The 23,025-nt window shown below is 43.3% G+C and overlaps 2 protein-coding genes across 4 annotated transcripts in view; both read left to right on the top strand.

The window, feature by feature from the left end:
- Positions 1–23,025, top strand: part of dzip1l (DAZ interacting zinc finger protein 1-like) — a 1,064,069-nt gene that overhangs the window by 25,512 nt on the left and 1,015,532 nt on the right. The window lies entirely within an intron of this gene.
- On the top strand, positions 7,328–9,360 carry si:dkey-51e6.1 (uncharacterized protein LOC558617 homolog). Its single transcript, XM_046299992.1, has 3 exons — positions 7,328–7,698; positions 8,568–8,692; positions 8,929–9,360. Exons 1-3 carry the CDS (start codon positions 7,446–7,448, stop codon positions 9,019–9,021), a joined length of 471 nt encoding a protein of 156 aa, XP_046155948.1. The 5' UTR covers positions 7,328–7,445; the 3' UTR covers positions 9,022–9,360.

The raw sequence follows: 23,025 nt of genomic DNA, 5'->3' as shown, positions 1-23,025 counted from the left end.
CAATGGTTGACCCCAAACATCCTCAATGGGTGACCCCAAACAGGCTCAATGGGTGACCCCAAACATGCTCAATGGTTGACCCCAAACAGGCTCAATGGGTGACCCCAAACAGGCTCAATGGGTGACCCCAAACATGCTCAATGGGTGACCCCAAACAGGCTCAATGGGTGACCCCAAACATCCTCAATGGGTGACCCCAAACAGGCTCAATCGGTGACCCCAAACATGCTCAATGGGTGACCCCAAACATCCTCAATGGGTGACCCCAAACAGGCTCAATGGTTGACCCCAAACATCCTCAATGGTTGACCCCAAACATCCTCAATGGGTGACCCCAAACAGGCTCAATGGGTGACCCCAAACATGCTCAATGGTTGACCCCAAACATGCTCAATGGTTGACCCCAAACATCCTCAATGGGTGACCCCAAACATGCTCAATGGGTGACCCCAAACATGCTCAATGGGTGACCCCAAACATGCTCAATGGGTGACCCCAAACATCCTCAATGGGTGACCCCAAACAGGCTCAATGGTTGACCCCAAACATCCTCAATGGGTGACCCCAAACATGCTCAATGGGTGACCCCAAACATGCTCAATGGGGCGTTTCAATCGGTGACGTCACTCACTCTGAGACCTTAAAGTAGTTTTTCCCCTTGCTCAGCAAGGGCCGCGGCTTTTGTGGAGCGATGGGTAACGAGCCCAGGTAGGGGCGAGGAGAGGGACGGAAGCAAAACTGTTTCACAGTGCAATTAATGTATTGTTTAGTGTTGTGTTGTGTAGTGGCTTTGCTGGCATTCATCCCACTTATTTTAGGTTTTGCCCCACCAAGATTTACATGCTAAAATCGCCACTGGGTGTGACCACCATTTGCCTCATGCAGTGAGACACATCTCCTTTGCGTAGAGTTGATCAAGGCTGTTGATTGTGGCCTGTGGAATGTTGTCCCACTCCTCTTCAATGGCTGTGCGAATTTCCTGGATATTGGCAGGAAATGGAACACGCTGTTGTACACGTCGATCCAGAGCATCCCAAACCTGCTCAATGGGTGACATGTTTGATGAGTATGCAGGCCATGGAAGAACTGGGACAGTTTCTGCTTTGTCTAAATCGTGTACAGATCCTTGCGACATGGGGCCGTGCATTATCATGCTGAAACATGAGGTGATGGTGGTGGATGAATGGCATGACAATGGGTCTCAGGATCTCGTCACGGTATCTCTGTGCATTTTTTAATTTTTTTATTTTTATTTAATTTTACCTTTATTTAACTAGGCAAGTCAGTTAAGAACAAATTCTTATTTTCAATGACGGCCTAGGAACAGTGGGTTAACTGCCTGTTCAGGGGAAAAACGACAGATTTGTACCTTGTCAGCTTTTTTGTTCAGTGTAGTGAAGTTAATGTGAGTTTTGGGTCCGATAAAATATGACTGCCACGGCATGCAGCAAGTTTCCTTGGGTGAAGTGTGTTATGGTCTTGAATCTGCTGTATCATCATCTTCATTGTACTCATGGTGGCCAAGGACATGACCTTTGACCCTCACTTATGTCCCGCGTTTTGACCTTTTGTACAGTCTGTGACTGAAAAGTGAAATTTTACTCCTTTGCCAATTTATCATTTACAGTACTGCACGTAAAGAGCGTATTAGTTAGTATGTCCAAAAGTTGTCATTTATGAAGATAATTCAATTTTTGGGACAAACGCTTCCTGCACGGGCAGACAGGACACTGCTGTAAACACAAATGTAGTTCTCTCTTTAGCAACACACATTCATATTAAAGAGTCAATATTGATAGAGCCCCACCTGATTTGAGCCCCACGTGTTTAGCAAAAAAGAAAATATATATATATTTGAAAAATATATATTTTTTTGTTGTTTCCTGTTTTGCATGTTATTTTGGCATTGATACGTGTCACATATCAGTTTGCAAACAATGTAATAAAGTGAATCATTGATTTAATAAAGCCGCATACAAACATGGTCTCTTTTTGTCACAATCGTCGTGAGGAACAGACCAAAATGCAGCGTGGTATGTGTTCATGATGAACTTTTTAATTAAAGAAAGCACTGAACACTGAATACAAAACTATACAAAACAATAAACGACCGTGAAGCTACAATGAGACCTGTGTTGACACAAGCAACTAACATAGACAATCACCCACAAACAAACAGTGAAACCCAGGCTACCTAAGTATGATTCTCAATCAGAGACAACTAATGACACCTGCCTCTGATTGAGAACCATACTAGGCCGAAACATAGAAATCCCAAAATCATAGAAAAACAAACATAGACTGCCCACCCCAACTCACGCCCTGACCATACTAAATAACGACAAAACAAAGGAAATAAAGATCAGAACATGACACTTTTTTGTTTTATTGAGTAAGGCAGCTCCAAAATGTGTTTCAGCTTAGCTCAGTGCTTTCTGTGGTGGTGGGGCAAACCAACGGAAAATATGGAGAGTAGGGATTGGTAATGTTCTAGTTGCGCCGTGATTGGCTCAGTGGTCTGTCACTCATGGGGACACTACATCACCGCAAAAACGACAGGTAGAGCTCGAGAATTCAAGCCCCTTGGCTGCTACCATAGAGTTACATTAAAAGTGCCCATCCAAGAAGACTCAAGGTCATCGGCCACAGATAAAATTACGTCAAATCACGTTATATCTACCGTAGCTTTGATTTGATTGGACCGATCATGTCAACATCATACTTTCAAAATCTTAGCTAGCAAGTTAGCAGTGATCATCATGAATCAAGTCGACAATCTACTGGCAAATCCTTTTCAAACCTTGTCATATGAAGAGAAATAATAGATCAAACGTATCGTGCTCATCGGCCATTGGACATAAACATTACACAACAAGTTGGAAATGGGAAATTCAATGAGTGGTCTGGAAAGAACCAGTAGCTAACTGCAAGCGTTGCAAAGCAATCACTCGTCTGCTATTCAGTAGTGTGGGTGTGTGGTCCAACTTTGGGTTTAAGGGTCTCTTTTCCAAGCTTAAAAAGGATAAACATTCAACATCATGGGCCAGAAAAGTTTGAATACATTGGCCATGCTGTGAATCTATCATGACTTCTGCCGCATTCAAAACTAATGGAAACTCGGAACTGGGAAATCTCAGACTTCAGTGAGTTCAACACAACTGGGAACTGAAAAACGAGCTCCACTTGGAAAAATGCGTTTTGAACGGTCATCCAACTAGGAATTCCAAGTCGGGAACTCAAGCCTCTTTCTAGAGTTCTAGCCTCAGAATTCCAAGTCGGGAACTCAAGCCTCTTTCTAGATTTCCAGCCTCAGAATTCCAAGTCGGGAACTCAAGCCTCTTTCTAGAGTTCCAGCCTCAGAATTCCAAGTCGGGAACTCAAGCCTCTTTCTAGAGTTCCAGCCTCAGAATTCCAAGTCGGGAACTCAAGCCTCTTTCTAGAGTTCCAGCCTCAGAATTCCAAGTCGGGAACTCAAGCCTCTTTCTAGATTTCCAGTCTCAGAATTCCAAGTCGGGAACTCAAGCCTCTTTCTAGAGTTCCAGCCTCAGAATTCCAAGTCGGAAACTCAAGCCTCTTTCTAGAGTTCCAGCCTCAGAATTCCAAGTCGGGAACTCAAGCCTCTTTCTAGAGTTCCAGCCTCAGAATTCCAAGTCGGGAACTCAAGCCTCTTTCTAGATTTCCAGCCTCAGAATTCCAAGTCGGAAACTCAAGCCTCTTTCTAGAGTTCCAGCCTCAGAATTCCAAGTCGGGAACTCAAGCCTCTTTCTAGATTTCCAGTCTCAGAATTCCAAGTCGGGAACTCAAGCCTCTTTCTAGAGTTCCAGCCTCAGAATTCCAAGTCGGGAACTCAAGCCTCTTTCTAGATTTCCAGTCTCAGAATTCCAAGTCGGGAACTCAAGCCTCTTTCTAGAGTTCCAGCCTGAAGATCAATGACGTCATGATTCAACCTTGTTTTTTTCAAAGTTCCCAGTTGTCTTGAAAGCACCATAAATCCAGAGAATGCCAGACATTGAATACGAAGTTTGATGACACAATTTGCCCAAAAAAGGACCGCCGGGCCACCTTCCTGTTCAAGTGAACACAGCATAACAAGGTGAGTCCAAAAATGTCTTGCATCCTCCTGCATAAATTACTGTGGTGTAAAGTACTTAAGTAAAAAATACTTTAAAGTACTACTTAATTAGCTTTTTGGGCTATTTTTACTTTACTTTACTATTTATATTTTAGACAACTTTTACTTTTAATTCACTACATTTCTAAAGAAAATAATGTAATTTGTACTCCATTCATTTCCCCTAACACCCAAAGTACTCATTACATTTTGAATGCTTAACAGGACCAGTTCACTCAATTATCAAGAGAACATCCCTACTCCCTCTGATCTGGAGGACTCACTAAACAGAGAACATCCCTGGTCCTCCCTACTCCCTCTGATCTGGAGGACTCACTAAACAGAGAACATCCCTGGTCATCCCTACTGCATCTGATCTGGTGGACTCACTAAACAGAGAACATCCCTGGTCATCCCTACCGCCTCTGATCTGGTGGACTCACTAAACAGAGAACATCCCTGGTCATCCCTACCGCCTCTGATCTGGTGGACTCACTAAACAGAGAACATCCCTGGCCATCCCTACCGCCTCTGATCTGGAGGACTCACTAAACAGAGAACATCCCTGGTCATCCCTATTGCCTCTGATCTGGTGTACTCACTAAACAGAGAACATCCCTGGTCATCCCTACCGCCTCTGATCTGGTGGACTCACTAAACAGAGAACATCCCTGGTCATCTCTACTGCCTCTGATCTGGAGGACTCACTAAACAGAGAACATCCCTGGTCATCCCTACTGCCTCTGATCTGGAGGACTCACTAAACAGAGAACATCCCTGGTCATCCCTACAGCCTCTGATCTGGAGGACTCACTAAACAGAGAACATCCCTGGTCATCCCTATTGCCTCTGATCTGGTGGACTCACTAAACAGAGAACATCCCTGGTCATCCCTACCGCCTCTGATCTGGTGGACTCACTAAACAGAGAACATCCCTGGTCATCTCTACTGCCTCTGATCTGGAGGACTCACTAAACAGAGAACATCCCTGGTCATCCCTACTGCCTCTGATCTGGTGGACTCACTAAACACACATGGTTAGTTTGTAAATGATGTCTGAGTGTTGTAGTGTGGCCCTGGCTATCTGTAAATAAATAAAAAACATTAAAATTATGCCGTCTGGTTTACTTAATATGAGCAATTTGAAATTATTTATACATTTATTTTTGATACTTAAGTATATTTAAAACCAAATAGTTTTATTCAAGGTGTATTTTACTGGGTGACTTTTACTTGAGTAATTTTCTACTAAGGTATTTTTACTTTAATGGAAATTGGGTACTTTTTCCACCACTGATAAATGATGTAATATGCCAGGGAGATATGTATGCTGTAGCTAAGTAATACTACGTGTATGATGTGTAGTAAGCTGTTAGTAGCCCGTGTGCCTCACTCTAATAATTTGGTCCCTTTCCCCCTACTAACTGAGCCTACTGTTCTGACTTGGTGGTGCACATGTAGCCTATAGCCGATTTGAGAGAAATGTAAACATCAAATATTGTAATAGCTTTCATTGTCTGCTTATATGCCCCATTTATTTATCCTGTGGTTCTGAATTGATGTACAGGGAGAATACTGTAAGAACAGCTTGTGTTCTGAATTCTGTCGCTGTACATTTCAAAAAGTGCTGAACAAATAATTATATTGACTACGTCTGTCCTAGCTCGCTTTTTCATGTCTTAATTGCAATTACGGATTGCCTCTCATCTGCTCGTCGTCCCCTTATTCCATAGTTTGTATATTCAATTGTCAGTAGAAATCATATTTATTGAAGCAAGTCAGCCATATCAGCTATGTTTTTTTTAAAGGTAGTAAATGAGGCTGAATGAAATGTTTCGATGCCAGACAAAGCTCTGCTGATAACCAGGTGTAGCAGTGGTAAGATGTTGGGACAGCTTTATGTAGGCCCACAGTTTGTGGGCACAGGTTGTCACCGTTATAGTACAATTAATGTATTGTTTAGTATTGTGTTGTGAGTTTACATGCTAAATTCGCCAAATGATTACTGTCAATCTGAGTTAATACAGTACATGCATTTTGTTCAGGTGTGTTACCTATCATTTCAATTCCATGAACAATAGCTTGCGTGCCGGAGACATCGGATAACCCCATGGTTTCTGGGAAAAGAAACAGGCGCACTGTATTTAGAACTGTGTTGAGACGGATTTTGGCTCTGCTCTCTACATCCTGATGCAGGGAAATCCCACATCCCACTGATCTGAGCAAGAGAGAGGGAGAGAAAGAGAGAGAGAGAGAGAAAGAGAGAGAGATGTGTGTGCGGGTTTGCTGTGGAGATGGTGTGGATTGTTTTCACATAGTAACAGACTTCCTGTCTCTCTTGGATTCATATTGTGGCCATAACCAGTTGTGAGCCACCTTCTACCAGTTATCTGAGCACTTGGCCTCCAAAGTGACGGTTTCCTCTTATTTGACCTGTTCCATTAACACCGACCTTCCTAAAATATATTCTTATTCATAAACGCTCTTCCTTTTAATTTGACTGAAATCTATCTATTACGCTGCCGAGGCCAATACTAATATCCTCAAAATTAGATTTTTTAGGCATGATTAATATTAGGCATTGTAGTAATCCGGATAGGCACTAGTCCTTGATGATAACTCTCAGGTCCATTACATTACACATAAGTAATTGGACTTCTGTAAAGGGGAGTTTTTGTTAAGAGCCCTTGACACTCGGTCTGAACATCAACACACATGGTGCGGTACGGTTTTAGAATAATTCATATCAGTGATGAAAAAACAAAATCAAAAAACAAATGTTCCAATTGATAAACACCTTTAATGGGGTTAGGGTTTGTGTTCCCACACGGGCATATCTCCATGTTACAGACGGAAGACTGAGGGACCACCGGTTGTAACTAGCATGCTCTGAACACCTGTGTGTCACTGAAAAATACTCTCGGCTGCAACAGTGATGAAGCTGGTTAAAACGGTGTATATAAAAAAGTGTACATTTTGCATTATTTTTTTTATGTGATATTAAAGTATAGGGCTTTATGTTTCTAGAACCGTATCGCAATTGAAAATAGATTCACGTTTTGATGTAGTATTTGGCTGCCAGAGCCAGAGCTACCTCTTAAAATAACATAAGGTTATTGAACTTTAACAGTAGGCTCTTTCAGAGTGCATCTTGGGCTAGGTAGGCACGTACTATTCTACCAAGCATTTATTCAAGTCACACTGCATGCAAGGAAAGCAATGGATATGGTCAGATCTACTTAATTGATCAAGTTGGCTTTTCGGCTACTGTTCGTTTACGGTAGCATACTACTCAAACGCTGTCTTTAAACGGTAGAACACGCCCTAAACCCGATGAGGCAGTCGTTTCATGAGCACTGTGCTGCAGGAATGGTGTATGTCGTAGGCAGAGCAGTGACAAGGTTGTGCGTCCCGTGTACAGTGCGTATTTTCACAGTCGCAATGGCAGACGCTTTGGGTAAAGTCCCCGACGCTGAAGTCGATCCAGAGGGAACATTTAAGTATATTTTAGTGAGGATAAAAGTAAAAGATGGAACTGAATACAAAGATATAGTGAGAGGCACAAAAAGTGCTGGGCAGTATCACAGTAAGTTTGCCTTGTTTCTTTCGTGGCTGTGGTCAGACAGCATTGCTTTGAGGCGCCCATTGCCCACGTACACCAATCCTGCTCTCATTAGCGACAATGTCCAGCTGAAGGCCTGTGTACTACATTTCTACCAGTGGCAAAATGTAACCGACCTTGTTATAAATTGTCACTATGATATCTAATGCCATTTGCTAGTAAACCGAGGGCATGAAACTCAATAAAATAGTAGCTTTTGAATGTGCCATTGCGCTATATAGGCTACTGTCCGCAACTGCTGGTAACCAAATACAGGATGTTGGAACATTGTCAACATGCATATATGCCTAAAGATAGCCACATAAGAGCTGATGATTACATATCCAAACAGAGCCGGCCCTAGCCTTTTGCCCCCCACCACTCTGACAAAACATTTTAGTGCCCCCATTTCCTGCAAGTCTACACGTTTTGCCTTGACTACTGCCACGTTCATTTGATATCTCATTGAAAGTGACTAACAAAGTCAGTAGGGGCCCCCTGGAGGTCAGGGCCCCTGGGCATGTGCCGTTCATGCCTGGTCAGCAATTCGGCCATGATTACTACAAGTTTAGGTAGCTGGCTAGACTAACTTACCAATGAAGAAAATGTCAGCTGACATGGGCTAATTGAGTGACTGTCAGTGACTAACGTAAGAAAATATATAAGTAAGTTTTTTTGGTCGGGCCTTAAATGACCGCTAATGCCCAGGGCCTGTCTTGGATACAAACATAGATGGGCCCTAGGCCTACATGAGGTGACTAATTGTGCATAAATCACTCTTGGTTGTAGCTGTAACATTGTATGCCTTGACATCCCCTTCAGATTTTATGTTTATCACTTTGACTGGTTTTCAGATCATATATTTGAGAAGGTCACCCCACCAATAACGGCTTTGGGACTGGAGTGCAACTGTCTTGGAGGAGGGAAGATTGAGCACAACAGCAAAGACAAAAAACTGCGTGTTTTTGGGGAATCAACTGTAAGTGCATTTCAGCTCAATGTAAGGGCCTTCTCCCCAGAGGGGAACGGTCACCAAACAGAGGAGAGGAAAACATTTTCAAAACCTCCGGAAAATAACATATGCTGTGTGTGTGTGTGTGTGTGTGTGTGTGTGTGTGTGTGTGTGTGTGTGTGTGTGTGTGTGTGTGTGTGTGTGTGTGTGTGTGTGTGTGTGTGTGTGTGTGTGTGTGTGTGTGTGTGTCCCATCTATTTCAGGGCTATGGCAAAGCAGATCATTCAGTGTCTGTTGAGAAGCTGAAGAGTGTCTTCAAAGACTACGAGATCACATGGTCTGATGATAAAGAATAGATCACATGGTCTGATGATAAAGAATATATCACCTGGTCCTGCTAAAGAATAGATCACCTGGTACAATGCTAAAGAATAGATCACCTGGTCTGATGATAAAGAATAGATCACATGGTCTGATGATAAAGAATAGATCACATGGTCTGATGATAAAGAATATATCACCTGGTCCTGGTAAAGAATATATCACCTGGTCCTGGTAAACAATAGAGGGAAACTCCCCCTTTGTATATGTCTGCTAATATCTGCCTTATGGCTCAACACTCCTGTTAACAAAACAACACACATGTCACTGCAACAATTTAAAATCATTAAAATAAAAACGTTTTTTTCCCAGTTGCACATTATTTTGTACTAATTTTTTACAAATGTTTGATGATGCATAGTAGCGTGTATCTGCAACCAGCGCAGACTTGAAATGAAAGTAAAGTAGGCCTCATCAGTCATAATGGTGGAGGCTGCGAGCCAAGCGTAAAGTCCATACCGGATGTTTCTGTGTGATACGAGAGCACAAAAACATATCCTGTTGGCCTCAGGGAGAGTGTTAGTTTGGGGAACCCTGAATACAGGCGAAGGACTGTTACGCAGGTCCTGTCCAACAGCCAGTCTTGTTCCAGAGCAATATAGCATATTCAGAAAGTGTTCAGACCACATTACAGCCTTATTCTAAAATGTATTCAATTGTTTTTTTCCCCCTCATCAATGTTGTAGAAACACCTCAAAGATGATCAATGGAAACATGGTTCACCTGAGCTCAATGTCGAGTCTCATAGCAAAGTGTCTGAATAAAATATGCCATTTAGCAGACGCTTTTATCCAAAGCGACTTACAGTCATGTGTGCATACATTCTACGTATGGGTGGTCCCGGGGATCGAACCCACTACCCTGGCGTTACAAGTGCCATGCTCTACCAACTGAGCTACAGAAGGACCACCTTCTGAATACTTATGTAAATACTTATGTAAATAAAAATATTTAAAAAATTATACATTTGCAAAAAGGAGTCTGAATACTTTCTGAATGCATTGTACTGTACATGTCTCTGTGTGCTGTTCATGTCCTCTGAAATCACAGTCCCGGGCTTTCCAGTTTCCACTATGTATTCTGAATACCGTCATCTAGGACAAGAGTTATGTAAGGACAGGCCTAAGGGGCTTCCGACTTTGTATCTCACCACTATCTTCAACAGCGGGCCTTTAGCAGAGGACAGGCTCACTCCTGTTAAGAACAGTGCCGGCCTAGCTTAGAATAATGTATATCCATTAAACTCAAATGTATTTATTCCATTCAGCAATGAGCTACTATCAGTTGCAGTAAGTCAGGTGGTTTAGCACAACCCCTTTGAATTCTTCTGTCCTCCGGGACCAGAATTCCTTATCCCTAACTAGAGGTATGGATGGAAACACACGGAGAGGTCCCGTAAACAAACATCGACCTCCATTAGCAGACTTTAACAGAAACGGACTGCATTTTTCAGAGGTTACCAGTGCCCATTAAAATCCCCTTCCCTCCTGTTTCTGTCCAAAGTTACCTTCAGCTTCCTGTGAGCTGATAACAAACCAGCCCTTTCTATTATCTGCCAACAGGGAGGTCACAGCTTCCTGTGAGCTGATAACAAACCAGCCCTTTCTATTCTTCCTGTGAGCTGATAACAAACCAGCCCTTTCTATTATCTGCCAACAGGGAGGTCACAGCTTCCTGTGAGCTGATTTCTATCTGCCAACAGGGAGGTCACAGCTTCCTGTGAGCTGATAACAAACCAGCCCTTTCTATTATCTGCCAACAGGGAGGTCACAGCTTCCTGTGAGCTGATAACAAACCAGCCCTTTCTATTATCTGCCAACAGGGAGGTCACAGCTTCCTGTGAGCTGATAACAAACCAGCCCTTTCTATTATCTGCCAACAGGGAGGTCACAGCTTCCTGTGAGCTGATAACAAACCAGCCCTTTCTATTATCTGCCAACAGGGAGGTCACAGGTCGGTTGGTACGGATGAGGGTTCAGTCATGTTCGATTTCTCTTTTTGGAAGGGCAAGATTTTATGACACAATGGAGGTTTGTCATACGGCCATAAAAAGATGAGTCAAAAGCAATAGAAACAAAGGTTCCATGTTTTACAGTATTATTATTACAATAAAACAGTTTTTTCTCCATCTTATGGTTTAGTCATAGTTCTATGAATGACTTTCGGGAAAGTGGGTTCAGCATTCATTAAATAATACATTTTATACAGTACAGTCAGTGTGATGGTGTTATCAGGTGTATAAAATGTATTATTTAATGAAATCTGGTGGTTTAACACTCATAATGGATTGTCTTTTGTGTGTGTTTTGTCTGTGTTAATCAGTAGTTTGCACTACTTGATCACTTTTCTCCTACAGTGCATTTGGAAAGTATTCAGACCCCTTTATTCAGACACTTTATTCTAAAGTGGATTATATTGTTTCCCCCCCATCAAGCTACACACAATACCCCATAATGACATCACAATACCCCATAATGACATCACAATACCCCATAATGACATCACAATACCCCATATTGACAAGGAAGCAAAAACAGGTTTTTAGAAATTTTGGCATATTGATAAAAATGACAAAACCTGAAATATCACATTTACATAAGTATTTCGGACCCTTTACTCAGTACTTTGTTGAATCACCTTTGGCAGCGTCTACAGTCGTGGCCAAAAGTTTTGAGAATTACACAAATATTAATTTTCACAAAGTTTGCTGCTTCAGTGCCTTTAGATATTTTTGTCAGATGTTACTATGGAATACTGGAGTATAATTACAAGCATTTCATAAGTGTCAAAGGCTTTTATTGACAATTACATGAAGTTGATGCAAAAAATATTTGCAGTGTTGACCCTTCTTTTTCAAGACCTCTGCAATCCACCCTGGCATGCTGTCAATTAATTTCTGGGCCACATCCTGACTGATGGCAGCCCATTCTTGCATAACCAATGCTTGGAGTTTGTGGGTTTTTGTTTGTCCACCCACCTCTTGAGGATTGACCACAAGTTCCCAATTGGATTAAGGTCTGGGGAGTTTCCTGGCCATGGACCCAATGATTTGTTCCCCGGGCCACTTAGTTATCACTTTTGCCTTATGGCAAGGTGCTCCATCATGCTGGAAAAGGCATTGTTTCGTCACCAAACTGTTCCTGGATTGTTGGGAGAAGTTGCTCTCGGAGGATGTGTTGGTACCATTCTTTATTCATGGCTGTGTTCTTAGGCAAAATTGTGAGTGGGCCCACTCCCTTGGTTGAGAAGCAACCCCACACATTTATGGTCTCAGGATGCTTTACTGTTGGCATGACACAGGACTGATGGTAGCGCTCACCTTGTCTTCTCTGGACAAGCTTTTTTCCGGATGCCCCAAACAATCGGAAAAGGGATTCATCAGAGAAAATGACTTTACCCCAGTCCTCAGCAGTCCAATCCCTGTACCTTTTGCAGAATATCAGTCTGTCCCTGATGTTTTTCTTGGAGAGAAGTGGCTTCTTTGCTGCCCTTCTTGACACCAGGCCATCCTCCAAAAGTCTTCACCTCACTGTGCGTGCAGATGCACTCACACCTGCCTGCTGCCATTCCTTAGCAAGCTCTGTACTGGTGGTGCCCCCATCCCGCAGCTGAATCAACTTTAGGAGACGGTCCTGGCGCTTGCTGGACTTTCTTGGGGGCCCTGAAGCCTTCTTCACAGCAATTGAAGTTCTTGAAGTTCTTGATGACCCGATAAATGGTTGATTTAACGAGAGAATCACTGACATGATGTCAGATGGTCCTTTTGTGGCAGTGCTGTTCATTTGCATGGCAAAGAGGGACTTTTCAATTAATTGCAATTCATCTGATCACTCTTCATAACATTCTGGAGTATATACAAATTGCCATAATACAAACTGAGGCAGCAGACTTTGTGAAAATTTATATTTGTGTCATTCTCAACTTTTGGCCACGACTGTACAGCCTTGAGTCTTCTTTTGCGTATGGCGCTACAAGCTTGGCACACCTGTATTTAGGGAGTGTCTCCCATTCTTCTCTGCAAATCCTATTAGGCTCTGTCAGGTTGGATCAGGAGCGTTGTTGCATAGTTATTTTCAGGTCTCTCCAGAAATGTTTTATTGGGTTCAAGTCCGGGCTCTGGGCTCTTGGCTATGTGCTTAGGGTCATTGTCCTGTTGGAAGGTGAACCCACGGTCTGAGGTCCTGAGTGCTCTGTAGCACATTTTCATCAAGGCTCTCTCTGTACTTTGCTCCGTTCATCTTTCCCTCAATCCTGCTTATTGTCCCAGTCCATGTTGCTGAAAATGTTGGTTTCATCAGGCCAGAGAATCTTGTTTCTCATGGTCTGAGAGTCTTTCGGTGCGTTTTGGCAAACTCTAAGTAGGCTGTCATGCGCTTTTAATTGATAAGTAGGGCGGCCGGTGGCCTAGTGGTTAGAGCATTGGATTAGTAACCGAAAGGTTGCAAGATTGAATCCCCAAGCTGACAAGGTAAAAATCTGTCGTTCTGCCCCTGAACAAGGCAGTTAACCCACTGTTCCTAGGTCATAATTGAAAATAAGAATTTGGTCTTAACTGACATGCCTAGTTAAATAAAGATAAAATAAACAAAATAAGTGGCTTCTGTCTAGCCACTACCATAAAGGACTGATTGGTGGAGTGCTGCAGAGATGGTTCTCCTTCTGGAAGGTTCTCCCATCTCCACAGAGGAACCCTGGAGCTCTTTCAGAGTGACCATTGAGTTCTTGGTCACCTCCCTGACCAAGGCCCTTGACCCCTGATTGCTCAGTTTGGCCGGGAGGCCAGCTCTAGAAAGAGTCTTGGTGGTTCCAAGCTTTTTCCATTTAAGAATGGAGGAGGCCACTATGTTCTTGGGGACCTTCAATGAGGTCAAAATGTTTTGGTATCCTTCCCCAGATCTGTGCCTCGACACAATCCTGTCTCGGAGCTCTATAGACTATTCCTTCGACTTCATGGCTTAGTCTTTGCTCTGACATGCTCTGTCAACTATGGGACGTTATATAGACAGGTCTGTGCCTTTCCAAATCGTGTCCAATCAATTGAATTTTCCACAGGCGGACTCCAATCAAGTTGTAGAAACATCTCAAGGATGATCAATGGAAACATGATGCACCGGAGCTCAATTTCAAGTCTCATAGCAAAGGGTCTGAATACTTATGTAAATAAGGTAATTTTGTTTTTAATTTAGAATAAATTAGCAAAAAATTCAATTCAGAAAAACAGTTTTCCCTTTGTCATTATGGGGTAATGTATGTAGATTTAATCAATTTTAGAAAAAGGCTGTAATGTAACAAAAATGTGGAAAAAGTCAAGGGGTCTGAATACTTTCCGAAGGCCCTGTACGTGTATTTTAAATCAGAAGGGGAAACGCAACGAGATAGTATGGGTACAGATCACAATATTGTGAATAACTGGAGATGTATGTTCTGCTGTTTGTTATCCATAGACCCTCCAGGACCCACATCGAGTCCCAAGAACAAGGTCCCTGCTGAGTCAGGGGCCACTTTTCCATTCTCTCTCTCTTCCTCGGACAAGAACATAAACACATGTATCATGTCTTGTCACCAAAATGTCTCGTTTTTAATCACACAGCAATCCCCGAAGGTCTTGTAAAAGGAAATAATAAAATAGAATAGAATAGAAAATGATGGATAAGTCATTTGAACACTCTTGTTCAAAAAGAATGGGACACACACACACACACACACACACACACACACACACACACACACACACACACACACACACACACACACACACACACACACACACACACACACACACACACACACACACACACACACACACACACACACACACACACACACACACACACACACACACATAACAATACATTAAGCACTGGAGACAAATGCAAGATTTTGAATGACCAACAGGCCTAGCTAACTACTGTGGAAGCCATAGGTTCATTGTAATACTTTTATTATATTTACAAGGCCCATAAGTGAGGGTGCAAGTTAATTGACTCCCGTTTCCTAAACAAGAAGTTGTAGTTCCTTCCTGTAAATGGACACGTCAGATTTACTGGAACAAAGGAAACACCACAGGGAGGTGGTTTACCTTACTGCCAGATGTTATCATCAGAACGACTAGACCTACATGAAGTCTTTACACTTCATAAAACATCTAATCAAGTCATGAAAATCAGTGCATCCCACTCAGCCATCGACAGCTAAAACATGTCACTATGACTTGAAAATGCAAGACGCCAATCGAAGACACCGTGCTGAACAGGACCCTGGAAATATCTTTGAAAAGTTACATTGTATGGAAATATTTTAGGATTTAATGATTGATGTCTGCCTGTGATATGACCCCCCCCCCATTTTCTTTGCTAATTGAGGACATTTACTTACCTACTTACTGGAAACACTGCCCATGTAAAAACAGAGACAATTATATCTTCATTGGAATTCCTTCTATTGTTCTCTCCCCCATCCCTAGAGTAGACATAGCCTCACTCTTCCACTCACTTTCGGGAAGACGAGATATAAAATATACTGGATTTGTCACTTCATTGAGGGCACAGAAATGTAATCTACATTCCGGAAACAGCTTTTATGTATTGCATTGCTTTGTAGTCAGTGCTTGACTTGGGACTGAAAAAAAGTGCCGGTACTCATCTGGGTGCTGTTCCTGTTTATATTTAGGTTCAGGAGCGCCACAATACCTCTGAATGAATATTCTATAATAGGAACAGGAGCTCAGGCAGTAGAACATTTGAGGTTCCCGGCACTCTGCTTCGGTGAGCTCCTGCCCAAGTCAAGCACTGTATGTAGTAATGTGAAAACCAGATGTGGGAACTCTGCTCAGGCGTTTTCTTTTACGCCTGCTATGTTAGGTTAGTAGTAATACCAGTGCCGACCCATCATTCAGGGAAGGTGGGACAGAACCCTACCTGTTTTGAGCACCACATGTTTAGCTAAAAATTATACAGTACCAGTCATTCAAGGGTTTTTCTTTATTTTTTACTATTTTTTACATTGTAGAATAATAGTGAAGACATCAAAACTATGAAATAACACATATGGAATCATGTAGTAACCAAAAAAGTGTTAAATATATTTTAGATTTGAGATTCTTCAAAGTAGCCACCCTTTGCCTTGATGACAGCTTTGCACACTCTTGGCATTTTCTCAACCAGCTTCATGAGGTAGTCACCTGGAATGTATTTCAATTAACAGGTGTGCCTTGTTAATTTGTGGAATTTCTTTCCTGCCTTAATGCGTTTCAGGAAATCAGTTGTGTTGTGACAAAGTAGGGGTGGTATACAGAAGATATTTGATAAAAGACCAAGTCCATATTATGGTAAGAACAGCTCAAATAAGCAAAGAAAAATGACTGTCCATTATTACTTTAAGACATGAAGGTCGGTCAATACGGAAAATTTCAGGGACTTTTAAAGTTTTTTCATGTGCAGTCGCAAAAACCATTAAGCACTATGATTAAACTGGCTATCATGAGGACCGCCACAGGAAAGGAAGACCAGAGTTACCTCTGCTGCAGGGGTAAGTTACCAGCCTTGCAGACACATCTCAACATCAACTGTTCAGAAGAGACTGCATGAATCAAGCCTTCATGGTCGAATTGCTGCAAAGAAGCCATTACTAAAGGACACCATTAAGAAGAAGATACTTGTTTGGGCCAAAAAAACACAACCAATGGACATTAGACTGGTGGAAATCTGTCCTTTGGTCTGATGAGTCCAAATTGTAGATTTTTGGTTCCAACCATCGTATCTTTGTCAGACACAGAGTAGGTGAACAGATGATCTCTGCATGTGTGGTTCCCACCATGAAGCATGGAGGAGGAGGTGTGATGGTGCTTTGCTGGTGACACTCTCTGTGATTTATTTAGAATTCAAGGCACACTTAACCAGCATGGCTCCCACAGCATTCTGCATCGATACGCCGTCACATCTGGTTTGTGCTTAGTGGGACTATCATTTGTTTTTCAACAGGACAATGACCCAATACACCTCCAGGCTGTGTAAGGGCTATTTGACCAAGAAGGAGAGTGATGGAGTGCTGCATCAGATGACCTGGCCTCCACAATCACCCGACCTCAATCCAATTGAGATGGCAGAGTGAAGGAAAAGCAGCCAACAAGTGCAGTTCACAGGAAGCTGTCTTCCTGAACCCTCCTGTCTCAGCCTCCAGTATTTATGCTGCAGTAGTTTATGTGTCGGGGGGCTAGGGTCAGTTTGTTATATCTGGAGTACTTCTCCTGTCCTATTCAGTGTCCTGTGTGAATTTAAGTGTGCTCTCTCTAATGCTCTCTTTCTCTCTTTATTTCTCTCTCTCGTAGGACCTGAGCCCTAGGACCATGCCTCAGGACTACCTGACATGATGACTCCTTGCTGTTCCCAGTCCACCTGGCCGTGCTGCTGCTCCAGTTTCAACTGTTCTGCCTTATTATTATTGGACCATGCTGGTCATTTATGAACATTTGAACATCTTGGCCATGTTCTGTTATAATCTCCACCCGGCACAGCCAGAAGAGGACTGGCCACCCCACATAGCCTGGTTCCTCTCTAGGTTTCTTCCTATGTTTTGGTCTTTCTAGGGAGTTTTTCCTAGCCACCGTGCTTCTACACCTGCATTGCTTGCTGTTTGGGGTTTTAGGCTGGGTTTCTGTACAGCACTTTGAGATATCAGCTGATGTACGAAGGGCTATATAAACACATTTGATTTGATTTTGATTTGATTTGATCTTTGGACAGAAACAGGAGGAATGGGGAATTTTATGGGCACTGGTAACCTCTAAAAAAATGCTGTCAGTTTCTGTTGAAGTCTGCTAATGGGGGTCAATGTTTGTTTACGGGAACCCTTGAACTAGTAGGTGTGTCCAAACTTTTGAGTGGTACTGTATATACAGTGCCTTTGGAAAGTATTCAGACCCCTTGATTTGTTCCACATTTTGTTATGTTACAGCTGTATTCTAAATGGATAAAATAAACCAAAATAATCTACACATTATTATAATATAATTATTATATCATAATAATAATGACAAAGCGAACACTGCTTTTTAGACATTTTTCCAAATGTATAAAAAAAACTAAAAACTGAAATACCTTATTTACATAAGTATTCAGACCCTGAATTGAGCTCAGGTGCATCATGTTTTCATTGATCATCCTTGAGATGTTTCTACAACTTGATAGGAGTCCACCTGTGGTAAATTCAATTGATTGAACATGATTTGGAAAGGCACACACCGTTCTATATAAGGTCCCAAAGTTGACAGTGGATGTCTTGGTTTTTGCTCTGTCAACAGTGCATATTAGAGCAAAAACCAAGCCATGAGGTCGAAGGAATTGTCCGTAGAGCACCGAGACAGGATTGTGTCGAGGCACAAATGTGGGGAAGGGTACCAAAACAATTCTGCAGCATTGAAGGTCCCCAAGAACACAGTGGCCTCCATCATTCTTAAATGGAAGTAGCTTGGAACCACCAAGACTCTTCCTACAGCTGGCCACCTGGCCAATTTGAGTAATCGGGGGCGAAGGGTCTTGGTCAGGGAGGTGATCAAGAACCCAATGGTCACTCTGACAGAGCTTTAGAGTTCCTCTGTGGAGATGGGAGAACCTTCGAGAAGGACAACCATCTCTGCAGCACTCCACCAATCAGGCCTTTATGGTAGAGTGACCAGTTGGAAGCCACTCATCCGTAAAAGGCCCATGACAGCCTGCTTGGAATTTGCCAAAAGGCACCAAAAAACTCTCAGACCATGAAAAACACGAGAGTGCAGCAACGCTCCCCTCAAGCTGACAGAGCTTGAGAGCATCTGCAGAGAAGAATGGGAGAAACACCCCAAATACAGGTGTGCCAAGCTTGTAGCATCATACCCAAGAAGACTCGATGCTGTAATCACTGCCAAAGGTGCTTCAACAAAGTACTGCGTAAATGTCTGAATACTTATGTAAATGTGATATTTCAGTATTTTTTATTATTTTTTATAAATCAGCAAAAAGTAGATGTGTCTAAACTTTTGACTGGTATTGTATATATCTTTTTTTGTTGTTTCCTGTTTTGCATGTTATTTTGGCATTAATACGTGTCACATACCAGTTTGCAAACAATGTAAAAACAAATATATATGATTGAGTTATTTAAGCTTTCTTGAGTAAGGCAGCTCCAAAATGCAGGTGTTTCAGCCTAGTTAAGTGCTTTCTGTGGTGGTGGGGCAGCCAGCGGGAAAATAAGGAGTGTAGGAGTTGGCTATATTCTCTAGTTACGCCATGATTGGCTCAGTGTTCTGTCACTCATGGGGACTCTATGTCACAGCAAAATCTACAGGGGGAGCTAAAAAATTCAAGCCCCTTTGGTGCTGCCATAGAGTTAGTTACATTAAAAGTGCCCATGCAAGAAGGCTCAAGGTCATCGGCCACAGATAAAATGACGTCAAATCACGTCATATCTACCGTAGCTTTGATTGGACTGATCATGCTAACATCATACTTTCAACATCTTAGCTAGCAAGCTAGTAATCATCATCATGAATCAAGTCAACATTCTACTGGCAAATCATTTTCAATTCTCGTCAGAGAAAACCAGACTTTGATGACAAAGTTTGATGACAGAATTTGCCCACGAAGGACCGCCGCGCTACCTACCTGTTCAAGTGAGCACAGAACAACAAGGTGATTCCAAAAATGTATATGCTGCTGCATAAATGATATATTATTCCAGGGAGATATGTATATTGTCGCTAAGAAAGTAATACTAAGTGTATTTTGTGTAGTAAGCTGTTAATAGCCCATGTGCCTCGCCCTAATAATTTGGTCCCTTTCCCCCTACTAATTTAGCCTGCTGTTCTGACTTGGTGGTGCACATGCAGCCTATAGGCTGTTTTAGAGAAATGTCATCATTGAATATTGTAAGTGCTTTCATTGTCTGCTTATATGCCCCCCTTTATTTATCCAACGGTTCTGACATGGTGTACAGGGGAGAACACTTTAAGAATGACCCATGTTCTGAATTATGTCGCTGTACATTTCAAAAGTGCTGAACAAATAGTTATATTGACTACGTCCTAGCTCGCTCATTAATGTCTTAATCGAAATTACAGATTGCCTCTTATCTGCTCTTCGTCCCCTTATTCCATAGTTTGTGTCATGTTTTGTCATTTATTATCTTGTCTTGTCCCTGTGCTTCCCATTCTATTCGTTTCCCTCTGCTGGTCTTATTAGGTTCTTTCCCTCTTTCTATCCCTCTCTCTCCCCCTCCCTCTCTCACTCTCTCGCTCTCTCTTCTCTCTATCGTTCCGTTCCTGCTCCCAGCTGTTCCTATTCCCCTAATCAATCATTTAGTCTTCCCACACCTGTTCCCGATCCTTTCCCCTGATTAGAGTCCCTATTTCTTCCTTTGTGTTCCGTTCCTGTCCTGTCGGTTCCTTGTCTAGAATTCACCGTGCTGTGTTTGTGTATCGCCCTGTCGTGTCGTGTTTTCCTCAGATGCTGCGTGGTGAGCAGGTGTCTGAGTCTGTCTGGTTCAAGTGCCTTCCCGAGGCAACCTGCTGTTCACCTGCTGTTCAAGATCGAGTCTCCAGTTTGTCCTCGTCATTTCGAGTGAAAGTTGTGTTTTTTGTTTGTATTTACTTTACTGGATTAAAGACTCTGTTTTCGCCAAGTCGCTTTTGGGTCCTCTTTCACCTGCATGACAGAAGGAACCGACCAAGGAATGGACCCAGCGACTTCAGACGCTCGTTACACTGCCGTCGAGATCCAAGGAGCCATGCTCGGCAGACACGAGCAGGAATTGTCTGCTGCTCGCCATGCCGTGGAGAACCTGGCCGCTCAGGTTTCCGACCTCTCTGGACAGTTCCAGAGTCTACGTCTCGTGCCACCTGTTACTTCCTGGCCTGCCGAGCCTCCAGAACCTAGGGTTAATAACCCACCTTGCTACTCCGGGCAGCCCACTGAGTGCCGCTCCTTTCTCACGCAGTGTGAGATTGTGTTCTCTCTCCAACCCAACACATACTCTAGAGAGAGAGCTCGGGTTGCTTACGTCATTTCACTCCTTACTGGCCGGGCTCGAGAATGGGGCACAGCTATCTGGGAGGCAAGGGCTGATTGCTCTAACTAGTTCCAGAACTTTAAAGAGGAGATGATTCGGGTTTTTGACCGTTCAGTTTTTGGTAGGGAGGCTTCTAGGGCCCTGGCTTCCTTATGCCAAGGTGAACGGTCCATAACGGATTATTCTATTGAGTTTCGCACTCTTGCTGCCTCTAGTGAGTGGAACGAGCCGGCGCTGCTCGCTCGTTTTCTGGAGGGACTTGTAAAGAATTGCTATTCTCTTATGCAAGTGATCAGCCTACTGCTAAATGCATGGCTACAACTCACAGTAAAGGATGTGGGGCCCCCTACAGGATAACTCACGCACACACACCCCCATCCAGCACACACACAGTCCCCTTTAGCTGAACGGATGTGACGGCGGGATTCGAGAGTGACGGACGGCCCAGCTGAGCCAATGGCGGAAGACTACAGACGGACGGCCCAGCTGAGCCAATGGCGGAAGACTACAGACGAACGGCCCAGCTGAACCAATCAAAAGATCCGATCTCCCAGGATCAACCTACTTTCTGTTTTGTATAAATTGTATTGTAACGGTTCACTTTTTCTCTTTTTCCTGCTGTTCTGTGCGAGCGAATGGGAGAGCCGTATATACGTGTACCAGATATTCTCACTCTGAATAAATCTGTCGCTTGTCGTACAATCTACCACCTTGTCTGAATCGATCCTTAACCGGCTCACCCTTCTACATATCCTTTTATCAACAGACTCCACGCAGTGGTTAAGGATGAGATTCTCTCCCGGGAGGTTCCTTCAGATGTGGACTCTTTGATTGCTCTCGCCATCCGCATAGAACGACGGGTAGATCTTCGTCACCGGGCTCGTGGAAGAGAGCTCGCATCAACGGTGTTTCCCTGCTCCGCATCGCAACCATCTCCCTCCTCTGGCTCAGAGACTGAGCCCATGCAGCTGGGAGGGATTCGCATCTCGACTAAGGAGAGGGAACGGAGGATCACCAACCGCCTGTGCCTCTATTGCGGAGTTGCTGGACATTTTGTTAATTCATGTCCAGTAAAAGCCAGAGCTCATCTGTAAGCGGAGGGCTACAGGTGAGCGCAACTACTCAAGTCTCTCCATCAAAATCCTGTACTACTTTGTCGGTCCATCTACGCTGGACCGGTTCGGGTGCTACATGTAGTGCCTTGATAGACTCTGGGGCTGAGGGTTGTTTCATGGACGAAGCATGGGTTCGGAAACATGACATTCCTTTCAGAGAGTTAGAGAAGCCTACGCCCATGTTCGCCTTAGATGGTAGTCATCTTCCCAGTATCAGATTTGAGACACTACCTTTAACCCTCACAGTATCTGGTAACCACAGTGAGACTATTTCTTTTTTGATTTTTCGTTCACCGTTTACACCTGTTGTTTTGGGTCATCCCTGGCTAGTATGTCATAATCCTTCTATTAATTGGTCTAGTAATTCTATCCTATCCTGGAACGTTTCTTGTCATGTGAAGTGTTTAATGTCTGCCATCCCTCCCGTTTCTTCTGTCCCTACTTCTCAGGAGGAACCTGGCGATTTGACAGGAGTGCCGGAGGAATATCATGATCTGCGCACGGTCTTCAGTCGGTCCCGAGCCAACTCCCTTCCTCCTCACCGGTCGTATGATTGTAGTATTGATCTCCTTCCGGGGACCACTCCTCCTCGAGGTAGACTATACTCTCTGTCGGCTCCCGAACGTAAGGCTCTCGAGGATTATTTGTCTGTGTCTCTTGACGCCGGTACCATAGTGCCTTCTTCTTCTCCGGCCGGGCGGGGTTCTTTTTGTTAAGAAGAAGGACGGTACTCTGCGCCCCTGCGTGGATTATCGAGGCTGAATGACATAACGGTTAAGAATCGTTATCCGCTTCCCCTTATGTCATCAGCCTTCGAGATTCTGC

This window comes from Oncorhynchus gorbuscha, linkage group LG15 (genome assembly GCF_021184085.1).
Source record: "Oncorhynchus gorbuscha isolate QuinsamMale2020 ecotype Even-year linkage group LG15, OgorEven_v1.0, whole genome shotgun sequence".
NCBI lineage: Eukaryota > Metazoa > Chordata > Actinopteri > Salmoniformes > Salmonidae > Oncorhynchus > Oncorhynchus gorbuscha.
This window is presented reverse-complemented; position numbering and strand designations above follow the sequence as displayed.

Excerpts from the sequence above, each read along its gene's own strand:
- si:dkey-51e6.1 (XM_046299992.1), top strand. The coding sequence starts at position 7,446 with ATGAGGCAGTCGTTTCATGAGCACTGTGCTGCAGGAATGGTGTATGTC. Across the intron at positions 7,699-8,567 it reads AAGTGCTGGGCAGTATCACA|ATCATATATTTGAGAAGGTC; the intron begins GTAAGTTTGCCT and ends ACTGGTTTTCAG. Across the intron at positions 8,693-8,928 it reads GTGTTTTTGGGGAATCAACT|GGCTATGGCAAAGCAGATCA; the intron begins GTAAGTGCATTT and ends CATCTATTTCAG.